We start from the raw sequence: 20,229 nt of genomic DNA, 5'->3' as shown, positions 1-20,229 counted from the left end.
CCAGAGGCTGCCGGCTACAGCCTCGGCTCTCGAGCACTAGCAACCTGCTCTGGCCTCTTCAGGGCCTCGGATGGTCAGCACACGTCAGCTGGCTGACCCTCAGGGGCCAGGCAGGCTGTGGGAAATGACCAAATCTACAAAACCACACATGGTCCCTGGGGACCACAAACGCTGTGAAGACTCCAAGACACATGCAGGTGAAGAGGAGGGGCGGGGCAGCACACACGGAGCCCGGCCTGGTCCTGGGGCGAGGGCATCTCAGGGACCTAAGAGACTGCGTGTGGAGAGCACTGGGGTGGCTTTGGTGTTCGTTTTCTAACCTCCTGTAGTTTGAGCTTTCAAAATATACACAGTTGACCCCGAACAACATGGGGGCCAGGGGTGCCAGCCTCCTTGAGGCTGAAAATCTGCACAGAACTTGGAGTCGGCCCTCATGACAGCGGTTCCTCAGTCTCCTTGGGGACGCTGCCCACCCGGGCTCCTGTGTGCTGTATTTGGAGAAAAACCTCAGGTGTAAGTGCACCAGTACAGTTCAAACCTGTGTTGTTCAAGGGTCAACCCTATCCAAATACTACTTTTCATTAGACAAAGTCAGAGCTGCTGGCTCATAACTCACTTTTTTGGTCTCTGTATTTTGTACATCGAGGGAAAAAAACAATAACCAGGTGGATATTATATTTTTTACAAAAATCTTCTTTCCTCCCAGAAAGAAAAGGTGGGAACCAGCTTTTCTTTTTATTTTTATTTATGTGGCTGTGCCGAGTCTTAGTTGCGGCACGCAGGATCTAGTTCCCTGACCGGGGGTCAAACCCAGGCCCCCTGCACTGGGAGCACGGAGTCTTAACCACTGGACCACCAGGGAAGTCCCGGAACCAGCTTTTAAATTAGGTTAACAAACAAGTACTGAGCATCAAGACTCAACAGCCCTGAGACGGGAGCTCACCAACCACGAACACCAGACCGTCCAGCCGGCGGGCTCGGCAGCCGACTGGCTCGGCAGCCGACCCCACAAGCCCAGCGTCCCAGGAGGCCAGTGACGCCCCGTGTGCATGGGGACCATCAAGGGGCACCCGGGCTCCGGGGAAGCCTGTGGGGCCGTTCTGGCTGGGAGGTGGGCAGTGGCTTCAGAGTAGGCCCGATTCTCAGCGCAGCTGCTAACCTGCAGTGCATGTTCCCGTGCGCTGGCTCACGAGCCCCAGGCTTCCCAGAGGAACTGGGATCATTCTGGAGAATTATCGGGAGGAACAGAGCTGTCTGCACATTTAAGTTCTCAATGAACGGGGGCAGTTACTGTCTTTGCTTATATAAGAGCGAGCCAATTCCCTGAAGGGGCCGTGTGAGCGTCCTCAGCAGAAGGGTGGCTGGCCCAGTGGCGCTGCTGCCTTACGAGGCCTCCAGAGGGGCAGGGAAAACAGGCCCTGACGAAAGTGGGCACCAAGTGTGGAGGTGCCAGGCCTCACGGAGACAAGTGGCAGCGGGACACAGGTGCGCTGGGGACAGCCTGGCGCGGGGACGAGCTGGCAGCAGTCCAGAGGGGAGGAGGCTTGAAGTGAGGCAGGGCAGGCGCTCAGGTCAAGGACCCGTGGGAGGGAAGGGGGACGGTCTCATGACAGGGTGTCGCTGATGGGAACCTGGGCCGGAGAGGCAGACAAGCTTACCTCCTCATCCAGGGGGCAGCTGAGCCAGACGGCAAAACCAAAGACCAACGTGCACAGACACGTGAGCCGCCGCGAGTGCTGCCCCGAACCAAACAGCGCAGCCAAGGGAACTCATCCCAAGAACATGGTTACGGCCTGAGAAGTCACTCCTCTGCAAGAACGGTATTTAACAGCCACAACACGCGCACTAGTGACAAGCCGGGAACTGCTGCAATGACCGACGACAGGGACAAATCGGCGCACCTTACAACGGAACCCTCTCCAACTCTGCAGGACAACGCTGCAGTTCTGGATGGGATTAGAAGTTAAAAACACAGAAGAAGAAATGTTACTTTCCCAGCTTTCTATGGTGAATCACGCCGGCAGTCTTAGCCCAGCCAGCACCTGGCAGAGGCGGGGGCAGCTGGCTGGGCGGGGAGGGAAAGCCGCCGACCCGCTCGGAGGTGCACAGGGGAGCGGAGACCGGGAGCAGAGGGTGCGTTCTCTGAGCAGCTCCGTGAAAACAAAAGAGAGACAACGAAGTAACATGAAGGCCTGCGAGTGAGGAAACGCCACCCCAAAGAGACAAACCCAGAAACTGCTGATGCCAAAGGACAAGCACCCAGCAGCAGGCCGGGTGCATCCGTCCACCCGGAGGTTCACGCATCCTCTCAGGCTGAATGCAGGCACAGCCAGGACCCGTGGCCAGCCTGGGAGAGGGGGCTCTTGCTGCTGGGGGGCTGAGCCGGCTGGAGGGAAGCCCAGAGGGTAGCTGAGCCGGCGGCGCAGTCCGTGAGGTCAGGAAGTGCGCGGTGGGATCTGAGTTTCCCAGACTGCGACCACAGAAAGCCTAAAACTGCTGCCACGTTAACTAACCGCCAAAGAACAGGGCGCCGCAGAGCAGCTCAGTGTGGCCCGAAGCAGAACTGTGGGGCACGCCTCTCCTCCCAGAGCGGGGCCTGCTGGCGCCTGTCAGGAAAGAAGCAACTAACAGGCCAGGGGGCCCGTCCACTGTGCTTTCACGTGCATTCAAGCCCCGGGCAGCATGGACAAATCATCCCTGGAAGACGAAATTTTAGCCACCGCAAGGGCTTCTGGCAAGAGTACAAGGCAGTCATGTCACCCCCAGGAAACCTCTGGCTAAATTCTTGACCATGGTGATCTCAGAAAGGGTAAATGTGTCTGCACTGCGATGGGAGGTTTAGGAAAGGAGAATGAGCTTTTAGGGTATTACTAATTTCTCAAATATACTACCTAATGCCTTTGTATTATTATTTTCACCAAGAGAGCACTCAGCAAGTTTTATTCTATACGTAATATATTCATAGTAAGAGCAATAATGATAAATGTTCCGTCTCAATCGTGGTGAATTCATTCCATTAACCATTTCCAGAGGGCATCCTTTACTCCTTAAGATAGAAACTTAAAAGGCAAAACACCAGAAGATAGAACGCCATCTGATGTTTGCTCTCTCAAGTATTGCTAGCGTTTCCAAAGCCTGGGTGGCCAACTCTAGAGAAGGAAGCTTCTGTTTGTTCCATATGGGCCCTTGTATTTTCTGGAAACAACAGCAACACAAAACTGACCACCAAGAGCCTCTCTCCTGAAACTGAGCGCAGAGGCTCGACTCCCGCCCTCACTCCATCAGACACCATCTGAGGGCTCAGGGAGACCGCTGAGAAGAGCACCAAGGTGGGTTTTCTGCGCAACTGAGTTTCTAAGACTCTACGACAAAATGTCCCAACCACAGCTTAACAGAGAGCTCTCAACTTAAGGCTCAGGCCAGAGAGAGATGCCTGAGTGATGAGCACTAATGTCATCAGACGGAGGCTTAGAAGGACTGAGACAAGATGCAGACCGCACATCCTCAGATCTTGAACCCACTAACCATTCACACTTTTACCCCCCGACTAAAGTGAGGCTATTTGAATTTACCAAGTTTTAACCTTTATTGATTTGAAGCTGAATTATGTATCATGTCTGAAGAAAGTCACGAATACTCTTAAGAGGCCAGATGTTTAAAAAAACACTACCACTCTACTCCCAAAGAAGTAAAATTTCATGATACATGAAGGAAACAAAATTTCGAAAACATTCTAATACTAGATTTATTTTTTTGTTTCAGCAAATAAAGTGTTAAAAAGATTTAATTAAAAATGGAAGTCCATACACTGAATCTGATAATAAGGGATCGATAAACAGTAAGAATGTGTTTTTCAATGTGCTGTGAGTTCATCAACGCTATAAGCAAAGTGCTTTAGGAAGGGTGCTCAATGGACAGAACCCCCAGTTTACAAGGATGGGGCAGGCAGCCTAGGCTGGGTTCCGAGAAGGGGGGTTCCCAGCCCCAGGAGCAACCTTCCCACAGAAACCACCATGAGCTCTGGACAAATATAAAAACAAAAACCTGAAAGCACTGGAAGCAGAAGCAGACAAACCGGAGGGGAGCCTGCACTTGGGAGAAGAGAAAGGCACTGGGTGAGCTTGTTTTTCAACAAGCTTGCTTGTCCTGTGCCTGAGGGCAGGCCCCCTCTTGCAGCCACATCTCAGATGCAGATCTATGGCCCAACCTTCTTGAACAGCCAGTAAATAGGGTTCTGGTCAACCACAACTGGAAAGTGCAAGAAGGAAACCTGGAAAGGAGAAAGCCACAGAAGGCCCTAAAAATCACACACCTACTGCCCCAACATCTGTCCAAACCACACAGGCAAGACAGCTGCTCCCACACGGCTGTGTGGCTGCTCCCAACGGAACGAAATGGCAGGGCTTCAGGGGAACAGAGTCTGCACAAAGCCCAGGACACAAGTCAAAATCACTAGATGTACCAAGAAGCAGGAAAATGTCGCCCATATTCCAGAGAAAAGAGCCACCAAGACCAAACCTCAAGGGATTAGTTGCTAGAACTGGCAGGTAAGAATTTTAAAGCCAGCTCTTGGAACTATGCCCAAGGATCCTAAATATGCTCATCATAAATGAACAGGAAACGTCAGCAGAAAAATAAGAACTATTTTTTTAAAAAAGCAAACGAATTCTAGAACTGAAAAACAGAACATCTGGCATATACGGCTTGCTGGGTAGTCTTAATTAACAACACACTGGAGGTGACAGAAGTCACGTGTACTGGATGACAGCTCTGGGGAAGCAGGAGACGGAATAAACAAGAATAGAACCATAGGAACCTAAGAGACGATGCGAACATGCACCCACTGGAGTACAAAAAGACAGAGAACAAAGAACAGAAAATGGATTTCTAATATTTCCCAAATTTAGTGAAAGACAAAACTTTACAAATTCAAGGTGCTAAAGCACAATAAACAAAGAAAGTCACCCCAAGGCACATCACCAACTGTTAAAAAAACGAAGAAAAATCTTAAAAGTGCTGAAAGAAAATAATACCAACCCAGAATTAAATATATCCAGCAAAAACTTCTTCAAGAATGCAGGATAATCGACATTTTCAGATAAATGAAAACAGACAGAATTCACTGCTAGGAGACCTGCACTCACAGTAAGAAACGGTAAAGCAAGTTCATCAGGCTGAAGGGAACCCGAAAAAAGCTCACGTCTTCAGGACGTGATGGTAAAGATTTGAGTGAACGTAAAAGACGATTCAAACTTCTTCAAGTGGCTAAGAACATTTAAAGGAAAAAAATAGAACAATATGTTGTGGGGCTTAGAACACATGGAGATGCAACACCTACAAAAACTTCATGAAGAATGAGGAAGGGCAGAAAATGGGCATTTATGGCCACAAGATTCTCGCATTTCATTTAAATGGATACACTATAACTCTGAGTGCACCGTGAAAAATTCTGAATGTACACTGCAATCCCTACATAACCCTTTTTTGGAGGTAACCAGAAAAGCCAACAGATAAAACCAAAATAGAATTCTAAAACATCAAGTAACCCAAAAGAAGGCAGCAAAGGAGAGCACACCATAAAGCGAGAGAGCCAAATCCCACTGCACCCACACTGCATGCAACAGAAATGAACCCCATACTATTCGAAAGGCAGAGACACTTAGAGTGGATAAAAAGAAAGAACCAAGTGTGTGCTGTCTCTAAGGGACTCTGTTTATAAATACAGTTAAGTGGATGGGAAAAAATACACCATGCAAACAGTCGGACTAAGAAGGCTGGAGCAGCTACGTTAACATCAGATAAAGCCGACTTTCCAACACAGAAGGTTCTGAGAAAGAGGGTCACTTCATCAGGAACGTACGACAGTCATGAACATGCCTTCTACCAACAGCTGTGAACAGTGTCAAAGTCCTGCTTTGACGAACACGCTGAGAACCTGACCCACAGCCTGGACTCCCAGGCGCGCGCGGCGTGTCATCCTCAGACCACCCGCTCCACCGGAAGCAAGTCTCCATAAACGTGAAAAACTGAACTGGTACAGAACATCTTGTCTGAACATAATGGCATTTGATTAGAAACCAATAACAAGTTATCAAAAGGGTATTAAAAATATTTCCCACTGAATGATAATACAGTTAAAGCCACGCTTAGAGGGTAATTTATATTTGAAAAAGTAGGAAGATCTAAGTTTCTACTTTAAGAAGATAGAAAGTTAAGAAGGAAGCAACCCCAAAGCAAACAGGAGCCAAAATAACACACCACCCCCAACGCTTAGGGCTGGCTACGTTCAAAAGCACTGAGCCTGAAGGACTCTGTTCTGCTTCCTGTGCAACAAGAATGCCAGTCATTATGAAGGATGCTAAGAGATCAGTAAGGGTGTCTCGATATGTGGATAAGTACGTGTGTGTGCGCACAGGGAGACACGTGCACGCTCGCGCATGTCTAGATTAGGAACCCTTCTGGAAAGGCACTCAGGATGGAAGGAGGTTCAGAAGGAGGTAACGCCTCGAACTGCATCCAGCTGCTGCGGAGCGACCTACGCTCCCAAGATCCTTGACAACAGCCACTACGGCGACTTATATCCAAAGGCTTCTTACTGATAAAGGAACATCAAGGCCTGTGTCTGATTTCATTTTAAGAGTATATCTGGCCATTGATGTAGCCAATCTCATTAAATAATTGTTGAGAAGGGGTGAGTGTCCATAGCATGGGACTCATGCAAGGCGCACAGCGTATAAACTCTGAGGTTACTGATGAGAACATGTACCTGTATGTCCAGCCAGTTCACGGCTCACACGTACATTCCCTTCACGAGTTTTCAGATTGTAAATGGAGCAAATGTTATCCAGGCCACCGCAGGCCACATAGTTGCCGGAAGGGGCATATGCACATGTCATGACCCACGAGGAACGCAGAGGGATGGCATGAACCTAAATGACAAGACACACATGATGCAAGCACGCTCAAGGTCAAAAACATTAACTACTGACATTTATGATCCTGCTTCTAGTCTTCAACTTGCACTGCACAGCAAAACAGTGGCCAAAATTATTTTGAAAATATTTTATATGTGTGGGCAGTCAGATAAAATAATAATTTAATTAGAAATCCAGTGCTGCACACCAATTTAATGTAGGTTTGTTGGTTTTTTTTTTTTGCGGTACGCGGGTCTCTCACTGTTGCGGCCTCTCCCGTTGCGGGCCACAGGCTCCGGACGTGCAGGCTCAGTGGCCATGGCTCACGGGCCCAGCCGCTCCACGGCACGTGGGAGCTTCCCGGACCGGGGCACGAACCCACGTCCCCTGCATCGGCAGGCGGACTCTCAACCACTGCGCCACCAGGGAAGCCCCTATGCAGTTTTATTTATTTATTTAGGCCACACCACGTAGCTTGTGGGATCTTAGTTTTCCAACCAGGGAGCGAACCCAGGCCCTCAGCAGTGAAAGCACTGAGTCCTAACCACTGGACTACCAGGGAATTCCCAAATGTAGAGTTTTAATAAAGTCATAACTTACAGTGAGGTAGACACTTAAGTAATAGCAACATAGCCTCTGAATCACAATTATATATTAAAAGGAAAACATTTCACTGGCTTGTCAAAATGGCTATAAAATTCACTCCAAGAATAAAGCATTTTTAGTGAAGTAATCAAACTAGAAATTACTGTAATTAATCCTACCACACACCTCCCTGTGTTTGAGATAGATTTGTTATAAGTACTGGATTCTGTTATACACGTGTGGTATCCTCCAGTACAATAAAACTGAATTTTGTCTGTTACACACGTTTAGACCAACGATAGTACTTTTTTCATTCAATATGATACAACCCTGGATTGAAATTTTAAAATAATTTAATTTATACTTCAAAGTATAAACTCTTTCAGATTATTTCTTGTAAAAACTAGTTGACTAAACGGAAAGCTGTATTTCTGTATTTTTAAATAAAGCATGAGATTTCCCAGACTGAGCTAAAATTGGACTCCAGTTGCCTAGAAACTTGAAGGAGGCTCCCCCAACCTGCTCTGTAAAGAGACGACACATCACAGCAACACCATGCTGGCCCAGCAGCACCAGTGACACGTGCCAGCCACGTGACTGGGCTTCTACCTGACCCATATGACTTTACACAAAAACGAACTCACTGTGCTCCCCGACCCTCTCCTGTTATACATTTTACGTAAGTGAACCCAGAGTTTAAACACCCGCCTTTCCCGGGCCGCTTTTCAGGGAAGGGTTTGCACTACCTACCTTGTTCGTGGTGTAGCTATCCCAGATGATAAGCTTACCATCCTGTGAGGCGCTAACTAGAAGCCTGGAGGAAAAAGAAAAAAGCATACCATCAGTATCACACCAACAAGGGAAGTCACCCAAAGACAACGAATGAAGACTAAACTTTAGTGATGACTAATGCGCTTCAACATCCTATTCGCTGGCAAAGTGCACTTATTTATAAGCACCCCCCCCCCACCAAAAATGTTCTAATTGTCAGACCAACTTTGAAAGCATGAAAAGAAAATACTGCCAGCGATAACAGCTCAGGTTCAATCGTGCTTGTCTTCGACCTGGCCACAGTCCCTTGGCTGGTCAGATGAGACAAGCTGGTTGCCTAGAACTGCTTCTGTTTGTTTTCTGTTCACCATAAATCAGATTTGAGACCTACAGATCTTTCTTTCATGGGTCAAAGGTGGTAGAAAATATTTAGTATATAATTTTCTGTTCCATTCTGACACGTAGAAAGCCTAAATATAAAGGACTAATAAGTTTTTAGATATTCAAAATTTATGAGACATTTCTCACCAAAGATACCCCATGAAAATTTCCCAGACTGAGCCAAAATGGGACTGCAAGGCCCTTACAAACATTAAGGAGGCACCCCCTTTCCACCTGCTTTGCAAAGAGATGACAATCTAAAGCACAGCTGTGCCTGGCCCCACAGAAGACACTTGTTAACTATCAGGAATATTTTTCGTAACAATTTTCTTGCTCTGGTCAACCGTGCCGTTTGGGATCTGTGTCTTGAAAAGGTGCTCTGTCTGTATTTGCAGAAAGAAGACAGGAAACTGCAAAAGGAAAACATGACTAATGGGCAAAGGAATTTCAAGTGAGAGTAAATTCAGGGAACCACCGCTACTCATAAGATATCCTAAGGAACTCTGTTGTACAGACTGTGCTGTTTTCAAGGAACGGCAAGAAGGCTCTCTCCATAATCCCACGCAGAGATACGTGTCAGCATGGTAAATAAGGAGAAGGATTTTCAGTTTTAGAGATTTTATCAAAACAGAGGTCTCAACCATTTCAGCCGCAATATACTTGGCTTCCTGAACTGGTCAAAACCTGGAGGTAAAATCACTCGAATCCCTCTGACAACGGGTCCTTTTCATCCAACTCTACGCTCTGATGCATACCCTTCTCAGGGAGCCAGCAATGAGTCTGGCAGGGAATAAATACGTGTTCAGCACTGCATGAAAAACTTATCCAGGAACTGAACTACATGCAGGCTCCAATCCTATTATTCTTTGGATGCAATTTCTTAAAGTAAATCCCTGCATCAAGGTGCAGTTATAAACATATTAGGCACTTGAAAGACCCCATGTAATCGGAACCAGGGTCGCGCTGCGGCTCTATTTCCGCCAGGCTCCTCTAAGCACAGGCTTTGGATGAACATCAGAGCTGACGTAAAGAAGCTCGTCCTCCGGGAGGGTCACCTCTAGAAAGGCCTCCTGGTCGGAAAGCTTACTATGTGCTGACGCGCCCCAGGGTCAGAGAGACATTAAGCAGCCCCTGATCCTCCAGAAGGTGAGAAAAGACACACCTCTTAATCCCCAGTAGGATGACCGCTTGGGACCTGGTTCCTTCTGTCTCCTAGAGCTCTCAGTTCCCCCGAGGTGCCACCCACCCAGAACACCAAGGCAAGAGCCAGGACGATGCCCAGGGCTCCAGGACACTGAAAACAGGGGTTAAGTAGATAGAGGTCCAGATCCAAAGGCCTCACTCAGGCCCTTCATTTACTCTGAGGAGGGAGGAGTCTCAAGCCTCGCTGGGTTAGCAGCGTTTCACTCTCAATTGTAACACTTCAGCAGACTTCAAAAAGGGGAGATAGGGCTTCCCTGGTGGCACAGTGGTTAAGAATCTGTCTGCCAATGCAGGGGACACGGGTTCAAGCCCTGGTCCGGGAAGATCCCACATGCCATGGAGCAACTAAGCCCGTGCACCACAACTACTGAGCCTGTGCTCTAGAGCCCGTGCTCTGCAACAAGAGAAGCCACCACAATGAGAAGCCCACGCACCACAACGAAGAGCAGCCCCCGCCACTGCAACTAGAGAAAGCCCACGCGCAGCAACGAAGACACAGCCAAAAATAAATTAATTAATTAATTTAAAAAGGGGGCGGGGAGTTTAGCATTAATTCATGTGACTGAGACTCTCAAATGTTATAAAAAGTAGACTTTAAGTATAAAAAAGTTACAACGTATTGATAAACATGTTATAAACGCATACATAATGTGCACTGACACATGCATATACACAAACCCCACTGCGGGCGTCTCCTACAGTTTTAAAAGAAAACTGCTAATCAGTGCAGTAGTTTGAGAGGTTCCCTGAGTTATACCAACATGATCAAATAACTGGCATTCCCGAATTTTAGTTCTGAATCATGAAAAAAGGCTGTACAATACCCTTTGTTTATGAAGATGCCTTAAACAAAATGTACATCCAAAATAAAAATAAACTTTCTTTGGACTTTAAAGAGGCAAAATTTTACCTATTTTACCTCTCCAGAAAACACGGCTATCTACAAAAAACAAAAAAAAATCTCTGAAGGGGTCTGGATAGCAAAGGTCCTCTTTGGTATCATTTTTTGTTTTCCTTGTTTATGACTGTAAAATACAGATCTCATATAAGGGCATTATAAAAATAAATGTCATTTGAAGAGCAGCTTTAAAACAAATGCCCACGTACCCACAACGCTGTCCAAGAAAGAGAACAAGACCCATGCAACACCCAACAGCGTCTCCTGGGTCTCCCACATCACCCCTTCTCTCAGGGGTGACCACGACCCGGAATGCGGTGCTGCTTATTCCTGCCTTTGCGTTCGTTCCTTCGACCACAGGGCTCTCGAGGCAGAATTTGTGTTGGAACCAGAGGGCACGCAAGGCCTGGCAGCAGTGCTCAGGACGCCTGTGAGATCTGGTGCTGCCGGCCCCCGGCCTCTCCCGAGCCCCTCTCCACATCACCACAGCTCTGGCCACACACCTGCCTTAGTTCCTTGAGCACAGCTCTTGGTCACCTCTCAGGGCACAAGTGACACATCACTAACCATCCAACGTCCTGTCTAATCAGAACACTGATGTTCCCACAGATGGGAGGACAGACCCAAAGGTAAGATACTGTTTGGTTACCATCTACTTTTGACAATAAATTCTAAGGTGGATTGACTAGTAAGGGCATTTTTCTTTCTTTTTCCATTTTTATTCTTTCTGATTACTGCCGTCATTGAAATGATCTAAGTTAGCTCTCATTTGCATTTGGAATTATATGGGATAGTCTACAGAAAAAACTAAAAATAGACTTTTTTGTTCTGTAGCTGTTGACACTCTAAAGCAGGCAATTTCATGAACAAAGAAAAAAACAACCAAGCAAACAATTCTTCTCTGATAATTAAACATGAAAAAAATGCTCCTCTAAGAAAGGCATCTGAAATACCATGTTAGCTATTTGAAAGAACATGTTACAGTCACAAAGTCACACAGCATTTTATGTAATTACTTGGGTGGAAAAGTGGAGAAAGACTTCCCAGCAGCCTCTAAAAGAGGAACAGAAAAGAGCTGAATGGATTTCATTTCAATGCTGCTGCAGGTTAAGGGCAAGGGGAGGAGGGACCGGGAGGGCGACGGAGATGGGGAACCTAGAAAGAGGTCCGAACACGGGGCAGAATTCAAGGCAGAAAGAATGAGAGGCTAGAAGAAAGGGAGGTGGGGCAGACAGGCCGGGGAGAGGCGGTGACAGCAGCAACAACCAGCTCAGACTCATGCAGGAACCTTGGGACACGAGTCGCTGTTCTAACCCTCCGGACACGGACACCGCAGGAAGTGGCTTCTGATCCCTGAGCCGGGGCACCGAAACCAGGAGAGGGTGTGGACAAGAGGCCACGAGGAACAGGCTGGAAAGAGGAGGAGCCATGGCAAAGAGGACAGGTCACCTCCCCAAGGTGGCACGGGCGCCGAGCCGCGGAGCTGGGAGGACAAAGGCCAAGGGAGGGTGGTGAGGAGGTGACCGTGTGCGGTCGGCCGAGGCAGGCGGGAACACAGATGGAGCTCGGGCACCCGGGCTGCTGTCTTGGCCTGCTCGCACATCTGACGCAAATGCCTAATTTTTTCTTTACAAGTCACGGCCAATGAGTTCAGGTTTTCTCCTCCGTGCACGTGTCAAGCGCTCCGTGTTGCCCACGCCCCACACACCTGGAATCCGTGCCCCAGTGCATGGCGTAGATTTTGGCCAAGTGCCCCCTCAGCGTTCTCCTGGTACGCATCTGGATTCTTCCCACTGGGTCGACATTGTTTGTGATCTTAAAAATAAAAGTTACTGCAAATTAACATTGCGTGACGCATGCTCTCCCCGCGAGGTCTCCTCTCCTTCACGCCCAGCCCGCTCACTGGCCCCGGCGCCCTGGCCACGGCTGTGCCTGCCCTGCTCCTTCCAGTCTGCCAGGCCTCGCTCCGTGATTTCTCCCGTTTCCCAGGGCACCTACCTTCCCTCTCCCGGTTCTGGAAAGTCCGCTACTCTACCTGTTCTCCAGGACCCCTGTCCCCTGCCCCCGTGTGCAGCAGGCCTGGGGCTGGCCCAGAGCCGCCTCCCCTCCCGTCTCTGCTGTCTCCCTAGCTGGCCGCCCGGCCCAGCTCCTCCTGCCTCCGTCAGTCCCTCACGGGTTTCCTCTGAATTAGAGCCTCGTCAGTCTACATCACAATCGAACACAGGGCCCCAGCCCTACAGGCTGTCCAGCGACCAGGCTGTACGCTGAGCTGGACCACGATGGAATCTCCTCTGTACTCTGTAGCTTAGGGCACAAAACTGTGCATGCAAACCTGCTGTTCACTTCAACATACAAACCCTGACGTTAAGGATTCTGGGTTGACAAATGGAATATAAGTGTATCACAATAATGAGCTTTAAAAACACGTACAGTCCAAAGTGCATTTGAGATTCAAATGCAGGTTATTCTATGCAGTCTAATTTTTCTTTAACTTATTGTTTAACCCCAATTAAACAACATCTCCTAAAGCGCTAAGACAATGTAAAAAAATCATACTCAACAGAAGTAGGAACATAATTTTTCCTTTCACATTTCTGTTCAATTCTTTGGACAAAGATATTGTTTTTCAATGAGTTGAAATGCACCATTTGAGAGTATGTCCTATCTAGCCACGCAGCTGCCTCCTAAGACACTCTCATCGCCCCCAGAGGAAACCCCACGTTCATTAAGTGGCTGCTCACTACAGCCTCCTCCCCAGCCCCGGGCAACCATGAACCTATCTTCTGTCCCTATAGGGTGACCTGTCTGCACATTTCATGTGCATGGAATCACACAACATGTGACCTTCTTTCACTGAGCGCCATGTCTCGAGATTCATCCCTTCTATGGCTGAGTAACGTCCCACCGCGTGGACAGGCCACACTTGGTCCCTGCGCTCCTCCATCTGCGGATATCTGCTTCCTGCTCTGGCCGCTGGGAACCGAGACGACGTGAGCACGTGCGTACACGGGCTTGTTTGAGCGTCAGCTCCTCTGGGCGTGCATCTAGGAGTGGAACTGCCGGGTCATGACTAATGTTTAACTTTTTGAGAATCTGCCAAACCGGACTTTAGAAATCGAAGTTCTGAAGCAGATTTTGCTAGGGAGAAGAACTCTGAAATAGCTGTATCGAGACTGCAATAACCTTTACAACTCCGACCTCCGCAAGAAGGCTCGAGAGACATTATTTGTCATCTGCGACGCACCACGGCCTCGCCTAGCGTGGTAAGGGTCTGCGCAGGAGAATCCTTTGGGCAGTGCCCCACACCCTCACTGTGCACAGGAGAGAATCAGAGCGCTCCCTCTAGAGGTCCCAAGTGGAGGCGCCACAAGCACCAACCTCCAGGCCAGACCAGCGACTCTGCACAAACCGCTCTTACCTGGGAGAGAGTTGCATCTGCACACGCTTTTCTAGCATCCTAGGGAAAGACAATGACAAAGAGGGGATTAGTGCTGTTTCAGATACAGTCACTCCAAGGTGCTGGCACTGCAGTCCCGGAGAGCCTCCACCAGGGTGGGGGAGCTCAGACCCCTTCCTTCGCTGCGCCCCCACCCCAGCCCCGCACCCACGGTCCCGAGCACACTGAACAGAGAACCAGCAACACACAAGTGCGTGCCTGGCCTGCAGACCACCCCGTCTAACGCGCAGCGCCCCCGCACCCCCAGAGCCTCCTCTCCTGCCTGCGAGGCTCCGGCACCTTCCCACAGACCTGCACGTGCGTCTCGCTCCTTCTACCTGCCCAGGAGCCGTGGGGCCCACAGAAACAACGTCTAAAAACCACTGACTGGCCGGCCCAGAGAACTTTCCTTCTAGGGTGTGTTAACTAAGACTCTTGTTCCCAAGCCAAACAATCCCTGAAGCTAACCTCTACACAGAAGAGCGAAGGATCTGGGGTCAAAACCACCAAATTCAGGTGAAGACTCTGGCTGTTGGCAGCCTGTTACCTGTTTTCTTATCTATAAAATGACCTTGTGAAGCAGGTGAGAACTACAAAGGGATGTTACTCAAGCTAATTAAAATGTTCTCATTGTTCCTAAGTGATTCAAGTTACTAGAAAAAAAATCTTGAAATCTCAAAATTAGCGTGTATATATATATACATATATATAGAGAGATATATATTTTTTGGCTGTGTTGGGTCTTCGTGGCTGCACGCGGGCTACTCTTCGTTGCAGTGCGCGGGCTTCTTCTCACTGTGGTGGCTTCTCTTGTCGCGGAGCATGGGCTCTAGGCGCACGGGCTTCAGTAGTTGTGGCGCACGGGCTTCAGTAGTTGTGGCACGTGGGCTTCAGTAGTTGTGGCGCACGGGCTTAGTTGCTCGCGACATGTGGGATCTTCCGGAACCTGGGATCGAACCTGTGTCCCCTGCATTGGCAGGCGGATTCTTATCCACTGCACCACCAGAGAAGCCCCAGCGTATATATTTTTACAAATAGAAAGCCATACATTCTGAGGGAAAATGAGACAACAGCTTTAAGAGGATCAAAATTTGAATGTAGGGATGGGGCCTAAAACGGTTTTTTGTGTAGGAATAATTTCAAAGGAAATTATGACAATTTCTAACAGAAACGTTGCCACTGTGTCGTCATCTGACCACCTGCTCTCACTGACATACATATGAGCACTCGTGTGGGAGGGGCCGGGGACCCCTCCAGGGCAAACGGTCTCACCGCTTCACGAAGCTGGTGCTAATACTCACCAGCCCAGCACAGGGAGTATATTCAACGAGATGGTGATTATAGAGGGACCAAATATCTAGATTCCAAATTCAACTCAAACTATCCTATCAGAAGCCGTTCTGCTTAGTTAAATCTGCTTATTTAATTAAAACACAAAAATTATATGAACAGGTATTTCTGTGCCAGCACCTAAACTTGGGGTCAAGACCAAGAGGAGGGGAGACCCAGAGCAGCAGGTTTTCCATCAGGGACTCTATCAGTTACTTACAGAGTTCAATATTTATTTCTGAGTACCATTTTTTAAATTTGTTGTTATTTATTTATTTATTTATGGCCATGTTAGGTCTTCGTTGCTGCACGCAGCCTTTCTCTAGTTGCGGTGAGCAGGGGCTACTCTGTTGCAGTGCGCGGGCTTCTCATCGCGGTGGCTTCTCTTGTTGCGGAGCACAGGCTCTAGGTGCACGGGCTTCAGTAGTTGTGGCACACGTGCTCAGTAGTTGTGAAACACGTGCTCAGCAGTTGCGACACACGTGCTCAGTAGTTGCGGCACAGGGCTCAGTAGTTGTGGCACGTGGATTCAGTAGTTGTAGTGCATGGGCTTGGTTGCTCCACGGCATGTGGCATCTTCCCAGACCAGGGGTTGAACCCGTGTCCCCTGCATTGGCAGGTGGATTCTTAACCACTGCACCACCAGGGAAGCCCTGAGTACCATTCTTACTGATATTATACACAGCTTTCAATTTTAAAAAAGAATAACAAGAATTTTTAATTTGTTTTTTGGCTGTGCCATGTGGCTTGCAGGATCTTAGTTCCCCGACCAGGGATTGAACCTGGGCCACTGCAGTGGAAGCGCCAAGTCCTAACCACTGGACTGCCAGGGAAGTCCTTAACAAGAAGTTTTTAAATGGAAAAACTAAACCATGGGACTTAAGTGGCTTCATTCTGGTTAGTGTCCAGAGATTGAAATGGGTTTCGTGATGTCCAGAGCAGACTGCAGTGACACCACAGAGAACAGAGAGAAAAAACATTTTAAACACTAAACACAGGGAACTCAAATTCAGTCTTCATTTTAGCCAACAAGTGCTCAGTGTAAATGAGTACAACATCCTCAGAGCAATTCAATCTTCAACCTCCAACCCTGTAGGAAGAAGTCTTCTAATGGAAACCATCTCTGTAACTGCTTAATAAAGACAGAAATCTTCAACATTTTTTAGATTAAATTCCAATTTAACGGCCTGGTGATACGTTCACAATGGCTTATTATTTAGCCAAGGCTCCTGTACTGTCTGTGCTGAGAAAAGTCACTGAAGACAGCAGGTCGCCTTCCTGGCCCTCACCCAGAGGAACACACACAGACCCACAGTCAGTCAGGCCTTATCCCGGCTGGATGTCGGTCCAGCACAGGGCAGCACGCGGCCAGGCCCATCCCACTAGGGCCGCACTGACCACCGCGGCTCTGCTGTCAATGGAGACAAGCACCCACACGCGTCACTCGGCCCGTCTTGTTCACTTGCAGGGTCGGCACAGTCACTTTGAAAAAAAAATTTGCGCCTGTACATTTCGTGGAGTTCCCCTTCATCCATTGGTAGCCCATGTGTTTAAGACATGCCATATTTCAATCGGCATCCCATTGAGAGCCCGTGTTTCCTCACAAACATGATCAAAAGTAAGACGACACGGTCCCTCTGGGGTCTTTCAGCTTAAAGACCAATCTAATAAAGCAAGCGACCCCTCTCAGAATCATCTACCATCTCTTGTTCGATTTGCTGTGCCCTACATTCTTTAATAAGCATGTGTTCCTTGGGTAATCAGGGGGAAAAGGGTGTTTTTTTCCTTTGTTAAAGAAAGTCTTCTGTTCCCATTTGATGTAATGGACTCAAACAGCTTTGTCGACCCTATACTGTGCAAAGAAACCAGCACAGCCTCAGAGGCAAGGCCTGTGCAGATGGGTGTGGAGATGGCTGTGCAGCTCATCCACTCTCCTGGGGATGGTCCACGTGGAGCAGGTGCCACGGGAGATGCCACGGGTACACGCTGAGGCCATTTCATGTAAGAGACCCTGAATTGGCAAGACTCAGTACCAAAAAAGAGTGTAAAAAGTAAATGTATTTATTAATTATATATCAAAATGGTGATCTGTTAGATATATTGATTTAGATACAGTTGTTAAAAATTAATTCTACCAGTTTCTTTTTACAGCTTTAAATTCCACATGTGGCTCACACAGCAGCTCTGTCCCCTAAGAGGAGGGTTTTGTGTGCTTTACAGAAAATGGGTCTAAAAAATGGGAAGAAGAGACGCAACACTGACTTTCAGCCTTTATTTTTTTCCACCAAATTTGGATTTTTTTTTTTTTTTTACCTATGCCATATGAACTCTTATTTGCTACGAATAGATCTGAACCCACTATTTATGAACAACTTATAAACAACAACTTATTGTTGCTAGAAAAACAAAATTCTAATTTCTATATTCTGGAGTGTGGCTGGATGTATTAAACAAATCTGATCAGGGCAAACCATTAAAAATACTAACTCTTCCTTATTTTTATTGAGCTGTATCGTATGTTTTAAATGTTAAGATTTTAAATTCGTACAGTAAAAGGATATTTTCTGTTTCCTCTTTGATGGTAGATCTCAGATAATTCCATTATCTTTTCTCAACTTCAAGAAAAAGTCGGCTAAAATGATGCTGATCTTTCTTTCCAATTACCACTAGGCTTTCTGAACATATAATTGGTCTTTTAAAAGGAAATAATTAGGCTCCATCCTTACAGTTGGACCTAGTATGCATCCCCTTTTAAAAGTTCATGGGTTCTGCAGTGCACCATTATAAACATCAGTGACAGATTGGGAGGTAATGCTTGAGAACTCTGCAACTATCCTACTTTCTACAGGACAGCTGAATGATACTGGCTGTTTTTATCTTCAAAGAGATGCTCTATTTGAACAGAGCATCTATTTGAAGATAGATGTTAGTGCTCTAACAGCCATAACCATCCCTAGGAAACCCCTTTTTTCAAAATTAAGAACAAATCACCTGCACTTAAAATACTTTTTATTACTGCTGTTAATACTCTTATTTTTAAACAAGTTTCCTGCCCTCAACTTAGCAGTCACAGTGGGGGAAGTGAATACCACACTCTATACAGTGACCAAAAGAATGTCACAAAGCTAATTCCCAAAGACAAGAAAAAAGGTACAAAAAGATGTCTATAAATTCTATGGAAACATTTGCTGTATAGTGAAGTGAAAATATGCTAGAAAACAAAATCCTAGCAGAAACTAACAAAACATGGTAAGGCAATTATACTCCAATAATGATGTTTAAAAAAAGAAAGAAAGAAAACAAAATCCTGAAAATAATGTCCTAGGCCAAATACCTGGATCTGTAATTTCTTTTTCTTTTCTTTCTTTCTTTCTTTTTTTTTTTTTTTTTCGCGGTACGCGGGCCTCTCACTGTTGTTGCCTCTCCCGTTGCGGAGCACAGGCTCTGGACGCGCAGGCTCAGCGGCCATGGCTCACGGGCCCAGCCGCTCCGCGGCATGTGGGATCTTCCCGGACCGGGGCACGAACCCGTGTCCCCTGCATCGGCAGGCGGACTCTCAACCACTGCGCCACCAGGGAAGCCCTGGATCTGTAATTTCTACATCCTGGACCACTTAAGATTCAATTTCAATCCAAAACAATGAATAGTCTGTATTCTGTAACCCATCTCTCCTTAAAATGGTAACATCGCATCTGAAATCCAAATGATTAACAAAACGGAGCACACATAGCTACGTACTCTAATCTGGTTTTTAAGCTGTTCGGCCTCCTGCCGTAACTGGTCAAGTTCACTCATCTTCTAATCTTAGTGCTCTTCAAAGCCACCTCAAAGAATCTTAGATCTGAAACAGAAAAGCACAAAAAATTAATAAACAATGACTGAGTAATTTAATGAAGCAGGTGAGAGAACGAAATTGAAATTTTGAGAGCTATGGTTTCATTACAAATCAGAGTACCTTTCTTTAGCATTCATAAGAAGGTATAAAATGCCTACAAGGGCTGGGTGAACAAAGTATAATTACTATTATACACAAGCTTTGTTCAATGACAACGTCTAATAGACTATTCAGAAGGTGGTGGTGGGCTGAAGAAAGAAAAATCTGTTTAGAAGCAGGTTTCACGAAGGATTTGGGTCTCACTATAAACTGAGACTGACGTTCAAAATAGCTCTCACATGAAAACCCTGGGGTAGCTAGTTCAGGAAATAGAGTACAGCGGCAACCTGGCAACCCAGCACCTCAAAGCCGTGTCAATGATCTTGAACCTGTGACTGCCCAGAAGACATCAGAATGTTCACACAGTGATTCTCATTGTTTTTTTTTTGGCTGCGTTGGGTCTTCGTTGCTACACGCGGGCTTTCTCTAGTTGCAGCGAGCACAGGCTACTCTTCGTTGCGGTGCGCGGGCTTCTCGTTGCAGTGGCTTCTCTTGTTATGGAGCATGGGCTCTAGGCACGCGGGCTTCAGGAATTGCGGCACACGGGCTCTAGAGCGCAGGCTCAGTAGTTGTGGCGCACGGGCTTAGGTGCTCCGCAGCATGTGGGATCTTCCCGGACCAGGGCTCGAACCCGTGTCCCCTGCATTGGCAGGTGGGTTCTTAACCACTGCGCCACCAGGGAAGTCCCACACAGCAATTCTAAAAAGACTCAGTTTGGTGTCCAACAGGCCTCTGATTCAGGACAACTTACTCTCCCACCAAAATGAGCTCTGGGATC

General features: G+C 47.3%; 1 protein-coding gene across 5 annotated transcripts in view; it reads right to left on the bottom strand.

The window, feature by feature from the left end:
* The window catches only part of GNB1 (G protein subunit beta 1), a 95,572-nt gene that overhangs the window by 7,504 nt on the left and 67,839 nt on the right, over window positions 1–20,229 (bottom strand). For 4 of the 5 annotated variants that reach the window (XM_029217275.1, XM_029217277.1, XM_029217274.1 and 1 more), the window contains 5 exons: window positions 19,256–19,358; window positions 14,171–14,209; window positions 12,461–12,567; window positions 8,250–8,313; window positions 6,767–6,929 (listed from right to left, as the gene is read on the bottom strand). In XM_029217275.1, the coding sequence (XP_029073108.1) occupies window positions 6,767–6,929; window positions 8,250–8,313; window positions 12,461–12,567; window positions 14,171–14,209; window positions 19,256–19,312 (430 nt within the window). In that variant the 5' untranslated portion in view covers window positions 19,313–19,358. Of the gene's footprint in view, window positions 1–6,766; window positions 6,930–8,249; window positions 8,314–12,460; window positions 12,568–14,170; window positions 14,210–19,255; window positions 19,359–19,753; window positions 19,969–20,229 lie in introns of those variants that run through there. The other variant, XM_029217276.1, reaches the window with a different exon arrangement.

Source organism: Monodon monoceros, unplaced genomic scaffold (genome assembly GCF_005190385.1).
Source record: "Monodon monoceros isolate NGI ecotype Baffin Bay Population unplaced genomic scaffold, NGI_Narwhal_1 Super_Scaffold_12, whole genome shotgun sequence".
Lineage (NCBI taxonomy): Eukaryota > Metazoa > Chordata > Mammalia > Artiodactyla > Monodontidae > Monodon > Monodon monoceros.
This window is presented reverse-complemented; position numbering and strand designations above follow the sequence as displayed.